General features: G+C 38.7%; 2 protein-coding genes across 2 annotated transcripts; both read right to left on the bottom strand.

The window, feature by feature from the left end:
- Positions 1–1483: 1483 nt before the first annotated feature.
- cebp1 (CCAAT/enhancer binding protein (C/EBP) 1) lies at positions 1484–6010 on the bottom strand. Its single transcript, XM_066682677.1, has 3 exons — positions 4926–6010; positions 4464–4766; positions 1484–3418 (listed from the first exon to the last, which is right to left on the bottom strand). The coding sequence occupies exons 2-3, from the start codon at positions 4764–4766 to the stop codon at positions 3098–3100; spliced, it is 624 nt and encodes a 207-aa protein (XP_066538774.1). The 5' UTR covers positions 4926–6010; the 3' UTR covers positions 1484–3097.
- A 1545-nt stretch (positions 6011–7555) lies between these two features.
- Positions 7556–12188, bottom strand: LOC136708260 (elastase-1-like). Its single transcript, XM_066682676.1, has 8 exons — positions 12058–12188; positions 11844–11950; positions 11443–11549; positions 10792–10920; positions 10549–10685; positions 10278–10423; positions 9320–9469; positions 7556–7657 (listed from the first exon to the last, which is right to left on the bottom strand). Exons 1-8 carry the CDS (start codon positions 12131–12133, stop codon positions 7646–7648), a joined length of 864 nt encoding a protein of 287 aa, XP_066538773.1. The 5' UTR covers positions 12134–12188; the 3' UTR covers positions 7556–7645.
- Positions 12189–12201: the final 13 nt, after the last annotated feature.

Below are 12201 nucleotides of genomic sequence, written 5' to 3' on the forward strand. Positions count from 1 at the left end.
AAGTCACTTAAAGAAGATCAACCACCGTGACCAAGTTCTCTAGATTTATTGGGATTTTGATAATTGCAAATCATGGGTCACTGCTGTTGAGCAACTTGGACAGAGCTGAAACAGTACCTTTCCTAATCCTGTGGCCAGGTTTCAGACTTGGAACCACATATTGCCCCATAGGCACTCACAGCACAGTTACAACACCCAAACATATAAGAACAAACTCGTTTTAACAGATGCACAGCAATAAATGTATCTTTAATCTCAAAGTTGCTTTGTTTTACTGAAATTGTCTGTAGTTTAAAAAAAGAATAAAGTTTATCCTGTGCTCTCCACTGCTGTCTGAATCTTCATGACCCTTGTGCTGTTTTTTCACGTTCCTTTTACCCTTCTTCAGTTCCCTTGCTCTCTCTTTACTGTCATATTCAGTTCTGTAAGAGATTGACAGTCTGATATTATCAGCCATCACCACTGGGCCTCCTACCGTGGCTTTAAAGATAGGCCTAATATTCCTTTATTTATTTATTTATTTTCTGAAGTATCTATAAAAGACAGTGTTGTTTAGTTCCTACTTTGAGCTATGAAGTACTAGTAACTTGTAATAATTAAATAATTAATATCCTAACTACGAAGAATCATTCACTAAGTAAAATAACTGAATAGGGTTCTACTACAAATTTGCGCAGTGAATACGAAGTACTGTTAAGAAGTAGTTAGGACAGTGAGGAACTACATCTGTTGAGGTGAAAAGTGTACACTCACACACAAACCCCTGATAAACAGTGTGTCCACTGTGTGTGTGTGTGTGAGCAGACTGTTTAGGAGTGGGCAGAGAGTCAGAAATTGGGAAGTGGGCAGACTTTGGTTTTTCTTGCATGCATGTCTGTGTGTGTGTGTGTGTGAGAGTTAATTTTTTTTCTGCTAAATGTGAAGGCCAAGGTATGAGAACAGATGAATGGGGCTGATAACACTGTAAAGGCAATAAAAACAAATGTGTCCACTTCCCACTCGACTATCAGTGTGTCCTCTCCCTGCAGTGGCAGCCACAGGAAGACTCTAAAAGCCATGCGTCTTGATGCTATCTCCAACTCTGTGTCCCACACAATGATGAAATATCCCCCTCGTCCCACCAGAGCTGGCCCCCTGCTCCTCCCAACGCAGAGACCTGTGTCATTCTGTCCGTTAGCAAGCGGCTTTAGATGAGGTGCGTGTGGGGTGGGGGTTTCTGTCATTAAATATAGTGATTTGAGCTCTGGAAGGCAATATCTTTCAGGTCGCCCTAGCAACAAAAAAACACTACTGATCTGACGAGATGACATTCATATACAGTTTATTTAAATTTTTTATGAATATACCAATTGCACACTATTTTAAAATTCATTTTGCTATGTTTGTGTGTGTATTTATCTATCTGCTGTGGTTATTATGTAAAAAGCAATTGAACTATATTATATTATACACACATACTTTCACTAGAACCCTTGTGTCTGCATTAATTTAATAGTAACAATTATTATTATTCAGCTCTCTTATCTTATTCAGCAACAAAGATAAAATGACTATGTACCTTATGTAAATATTAGAAAGGTATTAAAGAGAGGACTCACTATTTTAAAAGAGGCTCTTGGCACCATGAAGCTTATTCTCCACTGAGTAGGTGATTTAAATCTTCATATTGTTCAGAGTATTTGTAAATAGATTAAGGTGAGTCAGAAATAAACGAGTTCTTCTCCCTGACGCTAGTGCGGAGGCCTATTCTGTGCCAGTCATCTGTGAATGTTTATTTAGTTGTTCAAATGGTGGTTACGTCCTCAAAGGTGTATAATATGCCAAAAAATAACAACTTTGTGTCCCGTAAAGTACAGACAGGATACAGGACTTATGCTCATCTAACCACACAGGCATCAGCAAGGTGTGGCAACGCATCATTGAGTCATCCAACATAAAAAAAAAACCTCAGACCCTGTGTATGGGTCTCCTAAATCAAGAAAGGTTTAACTGAACATCATACACAAATCAGAGACATCAGCAACACTTACTCTCTCTCTATCCATCACAGCACAATCGAGGTGACAAAGCATCAGTGAGTAACACTGACCCAGAATAAACTGTATCTTAAATGACATCTCTGCATGAGAACCCAGTGTCATAAAAACTGTCTGCTCAGCTCTAGTGAGATGAGAAAAAGAAGAGGAAAAAAAGAGAGGGGGGAAAAAACATATCTAATTATGTTTTTGCAAAATTCTGTTGCAGAACTGAAAAGATAAACATGGCACATATGATTGTATATGGGAAATATTTATACACTCAGAAATAAAGGTCTTTTTGTCAAGGTACAAATGATACACATGTGCTTTCAAAAGTGTAACACGCATCTTAAAGCGGACATTGTGTATTAATTGGGACATCTGTGAAATAAGACCCCCGTAGTCAGTGGTTATGGGCTCCCTGCATTCTGATTTCACTCAGCTTCCTTCATCACATGCTGAAACCTTAGAACTGTCCCACCTCCTTGTCTGATTCTGTCATAAGATGAGGTTAAATAGATCACAACTGCAGACAAATATGAGCACTGAGCAAAAACGTTAATGGAGAAGAAAGATAAACCAGAGCTTCTGCGCCTCACTCCTGTGGGCTTGTGTTGGGGTGAACAGGGGCTCATTCTCTTTTAACAGGGCTCTTTAGACTGGGGGAGAAGGATGTTGCCGGCTTTAAATCTTTGTGTATTTTTGGCCAAAGTGGTAGAATGTATTGTATCTCCAGACCAGGTGCCTATGGAGTAAGTGCACTGTGTAGTTCAACAATTAGACACTGGAATGCAACTTTGGTCTGTAATTTTATAACTACATAGTGCTCATATATGATCAGTGGATCTTATACAACGAACGATACATTTAGAAATAAAAAAGAGGCTTTAATATTATGGCTGATCAGTGTATATTTGCAATATAATATTAGTATATCTCTGCTCTCCAGATAAAAGTATGGAAAAAGACCACTGAGGGGCCTGAGGGGCACCAGCTCAGTGACAGTTTAGTATCACAGAGAACCCTCCTTGATACCTTTATTTGCAGTACACACTGTAGTACACAAGTCCCAAAGCCACTCAGCAGTTCTCTCCGACCCCTATGTCTGCCACTTTGCTGCTGTGTAGGTGGCGCTGTGAGAGGTAGTGTCTGAGAGTGTCCACTTCATGACTGAGCTGTTCAATGGTCAGCTGCAGCCGGTGGTTCTCCTCCTCCAGCTGCAGGGCTCTCTGCTGAGTGAGGATGATTCTGCGGCGGGCTTTGTCTCGGCTCTTCCTCACCGCGATATTGTTCCTCTCTCTGCGCAGCCTGTACTCCATGCTGTCCTTACTCACGCTCCTCTTGTGACCCACAGGACGCAGATTGGATGGAGGAGGAGGGAGCAGGAACTGAGAAAACTCCTGCACAGTGTCACCGAGAAACAAACGTAAGGCGATGTGAATGTGGGAATGCAAAGCAGTTTGATCACATGACTTCCAGTTAACAGGTTATCATTAGACAATGTTGCGCAATAAACACATTTATGTAAACAAGCAATTTGTAATATACTCTGAAAAATAGTGTCAAAAGGCACACTTTAGCTCTGTACAGGGGTCACCAGTGCCTGGGCGATCAGTGCCAGCCTACCATTAAATATGGTTACCTATCATTAAAGCAGTTACCAGAGAAAATGTAGAATAAATAATTAAAGGCATTTTCCCATCTATTAAACAGCGTAGCTCAGAGCACACTGTCCCTCCAAAAGAGTTATTCTAAGGATCTAACATTGGCCACACCACTGTAAACATCTGGCTATATTCTACTAATCTGCTACTCAATTCTTTGAAGGCTTAGAACAACTAACTAAACAAGTAGTTAGTTTCTGCTTCATTGAATAAAAACCAGAAGACAGTCCAGCCATTGTAAAAAATTGTGCCGCCCCCCCCCTCCTTTATATATCTGTTTAAAGTTTATCATAGAACACTCTATCCAATTAAAATGGTCAATATGACTTTGATTGATTTATTTGTATTTATTTACATTTTAGAAATTTACCCGGCAACAAGAAACACATCAATAGCTGAAAGGCGTGGGTGAGAGAGGCTGAAAAACATATCTTATTTGACATGTTGACTTGAAGTTACAGAAGTGGGCTTGGGGCCAGAAGATCACAGGTTTGATCCCAAGGAGCATCAGGAAATAATCAGAAAATGAGGAGTGAATGAACTGTGCTTTCTCCTCCCTCGATGTCCAAGGCTGAAGAGCCCCTGAGCAAGTCACCTACCCCCCAATTGCTTCCTAGGCGCTATGGTTGGCTTCTCCACACATGTGTGTGTCATTTTCATAGCTTAAAGAATTTGAAAATACCAGGTGCTATATATTGAAAGTGCATTGGTTTTGAAATGCTGTTGTAACAAAATATATAAACTAAATTAAGTCTATTTTACAACACAAGACTGGTTTTACCTGCGGTATGTTATGTCCTTGTTGGGCTGTTCTCTCTGAGCTTGTAGAAGTCAAACAGCCTGAATAAGGCAGGTATGCCAAGCCCATCATCGTCTCCTCACTCCTGCCATCAGAGCTCCTGGGCTGCCCAGCCATCAACTGACCATACGGTTCCCTGTCCATCTGAGGCATGTGTCCAGCCAGAGAACTGACAGAAGACGTGGTGGAGTCCGGGGTTAAGGCCAAGGTGTTGACCACAGAGGAGGACGTGTGATTGTGTGAAGAGAACATGAGAGAGGAAGGAGAGCTGTGAGAGACTGACATCTGAGGAGAGCAAGAGACCAGAGATAAAACAACACTGTGGAAAGATGTCAGCAATTTACTTATTAATGGGAAGTATTTTCAATAATGAATTCAATTTATACAGTTTGTCTGACATAAGTTCTGTCAAACATTAGAGACTAGAATTTGACAAGCTCTTACCTTTAATTTCCACTTCTTCAGTGTATGTTCCACTTGCTTGCACCCAAACTTTGTGGGTCTGTCCACAAAATCCGTTATAATACAGGTACCCAAGTGATCATGACACCATCATTTCCTCTGTCACAACCCGTCTCTCTGTCTCTCTCTCTCTCTGTCTCTCTCTCACTCTCTCTCTCTCCCTTTGCATCACACATCAACTTATTTGTTTCACCATCTTTCCTCTAATCTACTCGTCAGATAGAGTCCCATAATGCTGTTGCTCTTTGAAAAAGAGTGTGATAAAAACAAAACTCAAAGAAGTCTGTGTATTTTTTTCTTATTCCTTCATTAGTAACAAACAGTGACAATTCTTTGAGATTTTTCATCATGCCCCGACTTTAACAATGCAAATTATTCACAAGAAACCACTGATGCTTGTTTTTCAGAAAGAAAATCTAACTCTGAAGTGCATTGTCAATGAAAGAACTCTTTAAATATTGACCAATATTATTCTGATATTTATTTTTAAATCAATACACAACTGTTCTACCCTGTATTACCCCGTGTGAACATTTACTGATCCATGAGCCAAACTGGAATAAAATCTCTTTACACTACTTTGTATTAAGTGTTTAAATATTTGTTGCCCTCTTCATACTGTTTAACACCAATATGTTTAATGGACCTTAAACATACAATAAGGTTTTTAATTTCATTGTAGGTAGGAATAGAAAAATAGAAGGAAGTCACTTAAACCATCTCTGAAGACCAAAAGGCCTCAAAAAACATATTAAACATTCAGATTGTTATATTAGAAATAATCATGAAAACAATTAGGAGGGCTGCTGGTTAAAAAGTTAATGTCACTGTCAAGAACCGATGGACACAATTAGGACAGAAGCCAAAATAAACCACTAATGATCACTGATTGTATTTTAAAAAAACATAGCACTATTAGTTTAATAAAGAGCTGCTATTTGAAAATGGCTTCCAATCAATATTAATGTTTAAAAATACACAAAAAACAATATGTAATCGGCTTAGATCTGCATCTGACCTCTGTCTACATGAGCATGGGTACTAGATTATTAAGAAAAGCCAAAGGACACACACACACACACACACAATACACACACACACACACAATACACACAATACACAGATGCTCTGCTCAACGCAGTGTGATGGTCTCCCACTTCTTCCTCATTTCTTCTAGCCATCTTGAAAACAAAACGACTAAGGCAATTGTATAAACAACAAATCTTTTGGTAATATTTTTGTGCATCTACAGCACATGCACACTCCTACAAATAAATAAATAAAGCTTTAATTTATTGTTTTTTAAATAATTCAATTTTGCAGAACAGAAGTTCAGTGTTAATAGTGGGCTGAGGTGGATAAACTTCAAATTAAGAATTGAAGATGTTTTTGATAACATTACATTTTTACACTACAATTAATTGTTAAAATACTTTAAATTCAAATACAAAGGAAAATTAATTTACAGCTGACGCTCACAATTTTAATCAAAAAATATTTGTATAAAATTCTAAGGATGTTTCCTCACCATGTGCCAGTGGTGAACAGTAACGAAGTACTTTGTTACTGTACTTGACTACTTTTTTCGTGTATCTGTACTTTTCCATTATTTCCATTTTGGGTGACTTTTTACTTTTACTCCACTACATTTCAAAGTCAAACATATTACTTTTTACTCCATTACAGCTGCCGTTACATTTTTGTTTGTGTGTGAATAAAACCGTAATGTGTTTGAACAAATCTCCTGGCTCCGCACAACAGCACCGTTGCTAGGAGACGAATGAACACAGTCTCTGTGCTAAAACAAGTGAAAACGTTGCTCCGCCTACAACCACTAATACTAAAGGCAGACTTTGTTTGTGCGAATTTGACACAGTGCGTAACCACTTTCAGTTTTTAAACAGTCTTTAAGTAACACAATGATTTGTACCGTTTAGTATTTGTAACGGTAGTAGTACTATAAGTAGTATCAGTAACTACTGTTCATTCATAAACACGTTTTACAGATCTGTAGAAATCACAAATCACTCACCGAGGGTGAGAGTCAGTTGGAGCCTTATTAAACACAATAGATAAAGTGAGGTCAAAACAAGAAGTAATATTCCAAAACCCAAAAATCAGTACAGTACATGTCCATCCAGAACTTCAAACAAGCACAAACCTAGAATAGGATATTGCTCTATTCCTGTCCCATAGATGGGTAATACTGACTTATTTAAGGCGGAATGTGTCCAAATTCATGCGACAGCCAACGGCGTTATGGAAAGTACGACAAAACTAAATAACTCAAGTTACAAATGAGTTTCTGTGGTTATCCCAACAGTGAACATAAAAGTTAAACCATCATTTTTTTGTCCCTCAGACATACCATTTCATACTAGAGCTTCTGAACATAAATAAACCAAAGAACAGTGTTTCCCCAAAATCACAGAGATGCCCTATAATGAGAATTTTGTCCATGAGGAAGTATCTGTGTTGTGAAGCTGTTAGCTTTTAATTATTGTGTTCTTTATTTGAATTATTACTAATTGTATTTAAAACCTGGAAATTAACTGCAGTGTATGTATGGTAATTATAGAGTAAAGAGTGGGGAAAAAAGGTATTGTAAAATACCTATATTTTATGAGTGTGCTCTTGAAGAATCAAACTCTCATTAAGGTTTCAACAGATTTCCTGGACTTTTATTCAAGAAACTCAGGCTTTTAAACCATTTCCTGTAAAAGAAACATAAAAACACAAAATGTGGGAAATTAAACAAGTAAACTAAATCACTACTTAAGTTAAAGACTGGATATGAAACACAATACTGCAAAATGTTTGTGGCCACCTGCTTGTCAATGATTCTTCTGAAATCAAGAGCATTAATAGGAAATTTGTTTGCTCTAACGCCAACAGAGAAGTTTATCGACCAATGACGGTAGCTCTACAGTCAGACCGTCCAATCAGAAGATTTTAGGCTACTTCACCACTCCCCCTTCTCACTCAAGCGAACCAATCGGAGTAGGGGAGGGCGGGACTAGTTTGTGAATGAAACACTTCTCGAAGTTCTGTGTAAGCTCTAGAAAAACAAAATCCCGGACGTTTGTGAAATTCCGCCCGGACATTTTTTTAAGTCTAAAAAAGAGGACATGTCTGGGTAAAAGAGGACGTCTGGTCACCCTAATAATAAATATAATACAAATTAAGGGCAGTAAGATGCTACACCCCCTAGCCTAAGCGAACACTATATAAACACAAAGTTGTGTTTATAATATATAACACCAGCATCAGTGTTTTTCTTGTTCAATTTATTTAAAAATAAATACTAGATTATCTACCACCAAAGGTCAAAGAAGACCAAGAGCATTATGTTGATTTTAAGAATTACAATTACTTATTTATTCAATGTAACTTGTTAAAGCACGTGAGGTTTAATGTGGCTGTGCGCAGCTGTATAGAGTTTTATAAACACACTAACGCCAAAAAATATCTCCCCACCACAAAGACACACACTCACGCAAAATAAGACAAATTCAGCAGACCTCCTCTCTCTGTGAGATATAAAACATGTGTAAATGTTGCTAAGTTCCAAGCTGTCCTGCTGAGTTTGTGAACTAACCAACATTGAGCCGACGCTTTGGCCAATGCGCCTGATGTCACACCAAACACAGCCCAAGAAACACACACAAACACAGCATGTTGCTGTCTTATTTCCTATTATTCAGCCATGGTTCGCACTGAAGAACCTACTGTTCTTTGGTTCCAGCTGGGAAAATTTTTTCCTGGAACCAGTTTATGTCGGTGGAAACGTGCCAAATGGTTCCAAATTTAGTTCACAAACTGGAATATGAAATATGGCTAAACAAACAACAGACGGTGTAGTAGCGCCACCTTAAGTTCTCTATGTGAACTATGGCTGAAATAATTATTTGCGCATGCACATTTCAACAGTCAGTCAGTAAGTAAGTGGACATGCCTCTTCTGGCAAAAAAAACAGAACAACTACAAATAAAAAACACTTTGAAGTGAAGGGGTGGGGAGGTATTTTTTCAGGGAAGAGAAGGAGGATCTGCAAGATTAATATACTCCAGTACAAGCATAGCTTCTTAGGGTGTAGTTTTCCTTAAAATAGTTAAGTTCACTAATTTAAATAAAAGGTTGTGTCTGGGTACTTCAAGACACATAGCATTTCAAGTTGGGATCTCTGAAACTTAATAAAATAATAATAATAATAATGAGTGTAACATATTTTGGCTTATGTTTTTAAACAAAGTACAAGCAGGATGGCATTAGCTCATTTTCCAATCGACCAACAATAATGTTCCAATGTTGGAAATCAGTGCATTAACAGTAAGGAGTGAAAATAGCGATTCTTCCACAAAAAAGAGAAAACTTACAGAGTACAGCCAGTTCATGAAGGAGGACACCCGGGTGAAGACTGTTGGTTTGCGATAGGTGTTGCAATCTGCAGCAGGGCCAAAGCTAACCACACCATGCACCCTCCAATACCCATCAGTGAAACAGCTCAAAGGTCCACCTGAGTCACCCTTAAGAGTTTAAATGACACAAAAGCAAAATCTGAGTTATATGAACATAATTATTTCTTCAGAAAGATAATTTTATACACACACACACCTTCAGAAGTATGATATCTGATAATACACTGGGCTTCACTCTGTTAAAGATTGTCAGCAGTAAGAACAACCTGAATTAGTCCTTACATGTAAATGTCATATGATGAACAGCTCAGTTAAGGTTGGGCAGTATAATGATAATACTCTATACCACAGTTTTTAAAATTGCGGACAGTATCTCAAAATTAGGGCAGTATATATGACGTGTGTGTGCTGTGTCACATTTCTGTTCAGTGTCTTTAAGAACATGGCCAAACATTTTTGTGCATTTAAGTGAGCCACAGGCGCTGTGGGAGCTCACTAACTGGAGAGGTGACAGTCTGAAAACAGGTGGAGAATAACAAGCCTAGTAGCCCACCACAGTTGTGAGCTTAGTGCTGAGCTTGGGTTAAGAGAGGAAGAAGGATGAAAACAGACAAAATACTCAGAAGACCCTGCACTCGACATTGTGCTCACAGGTATGAGGCTTTATGTGTGTTCTGAGCCTCAGTTCTCTGGAAAATTATGTGCTGTGGTGTGCTAAACCAAAACTAGTCACTGAAATTTGCTCTCTAAGAAATTTTGAGAGCATATGTCGGTATGGAAAATGTGGATACCGCACATCCCTAAGCTCAGTGTCCAAATATAAACTGCATGGGATGGTACCATTTTAACATTGTTGTACACAGTACATTAAAATGAAACTGTTCCATGGAATGGTGTCAAAATAAACTCTCAGTACCTGGCAGCCAGAAGTCTTGCCATCTCCTCCAGCACACACCATGGTTTTCCTGACTGCGGTGCTCCACCAATCAGGAGAAGCGCACACAGAATGTTCTACCACAGGGATGGGTGCCTCCTGCAGGATGTCTGGGGTACTACCACCAGCTAAGCAAAGATATTTGTGTTCACTGGTGCTGCCATCTTGAACTACACATATCACAACTCTACAGACAGAGCCCACTTAAACTGATTCACTGTTTATGTTGAATAGTAGATTTGTTCATGCTCACTCGCTAGAAGTCCCCATCCAGTAATGTAGCAGGTAAAGCCATTGGGAAGCGTCTGTTCTGGATACGGCAATTCCGCAAGGGCAATGTTTCCATTGCTGTAGACTGGAGAGGCCAACCTCAACAAGGCAATATCATTCCTGACATCCATATAATACATTGAATTAACATACAACATGTAATAAAATGATACAGAATAAAATATATAAGCTAAGCTGCCAAAAATTGAACAAAAAAATTCAGCACCCAATTGTCAGATCCCCTGTCCAGCCGGGATGAACGACGATCTTGGTCACAGACCGAGACTGCTCTGTGCCTTCATACTTGTAGAGATTGTAGTCCCCCAAAACAACACGATAGTTCCTCACCTGCATACTGAGTGAGAGAGAGAGAGAGATGCAAGACAGAATACTTACAACAGGGCTCCCAAAGATGCCCTGTGAGCATGTTCAGTTCACCAGAAAATGACCAGAATGCTGTTCACACTTGGATGCAAATAGCATGTGTGAGAGAAACCCATATTTGCACAGCATCTTTGGCTAATAACAAGTACTAGAAATGTCCATTTATATATGACGTTTTTATATATGTCACAGTTTCATGTAAATCAAAGGCTAATAAAAATTACAGTAAAAAAATGTACTGATTGGTGCATCTGTACTGTATTTTCCTCTTGAAATGTGGCAACAAAATATAATCCATGTTTTTACAATACACTTCTAAAAACCAGATTTAAAAATGTATTTTGTATTTCTTCTTTTGGATCAGCCCAATTAGTGCATTTTTGAAACCCCCACAACAAAAAAAAAATATGGACACCCTTGTATTGTTACATGTTACAAATATATTTCACAATCATGCATACACACTATTAAGCAGAAGAAAGAAAAGCCTCACTCAAGGATACAGTGCGCTGCAGTCATGACATAGAGGGGGCTAACAAGGCTGCCACCACAAATGTGGGCAAAGCTGCCCGAGTTCCAGTTGTCATATTGCAAAGATGCCTGAAAACACAGGACACAGCACGTTACATAATCATATTTGCACAAATGAGCTAAAAATGTATATTCATATCAGAAACTCATTGCATATCATTGCTGTCCAATCACGTGTTTCCAACTATATAGATGTACAAAAACTTTTAGCATTAAGAAATACTTCATTTAAACCAGGTTCATTTGGGAAATTAAGAAAAATCTTCAGTTGCATCACTGAAAGGACCCTTATTTTCATTATTTATTTATTTTTAAGAGTGCAGGCTATGGTTCATTAGTTGTCCGGTCCAGTGCTGAGCTTACTTGATATCTCCACATGGCTGGGTGAGCACTGCTCCCACCTATGACTTTGCCCGTGTATCTCTCATTGCTCACTGTCAGATCAGGTACAGCAGTGGCATGGATGAGCCCTAGAACCCACAAATTCAATCATTATTTCAAGACATAACAGGGACTTAATAAAGAACCAAACTTCATTTCAAAAAGCATCCAGTAACTACATTTAAACATTCCTTACCAATACAGGACAAGAGAAACACAAAGCTCGTCATCTTGGACTGGAAAAATATTTTCATCCAGGAGACACCTTGCATTTATATGGCTGACAGCTGAGAAAAGGCAACGGAGCAGAGTCCAGATGTCATCTGATCTTTTTCCAATT

This window comes from Hoplias malabaricus, chromosome 10 (assembly GCF_029633855.1).
Source record: "Hoplias malabaricus isolate fHopMal1 chromosome 10, fHopMal1.hap1, whole genome shotgun sequence".
NCBI lineage: Eukaryota > Metazoa > Chordata > Actinopteri > Characiformes > Erythrinidae > Hoplias > Hoplias malabaricus.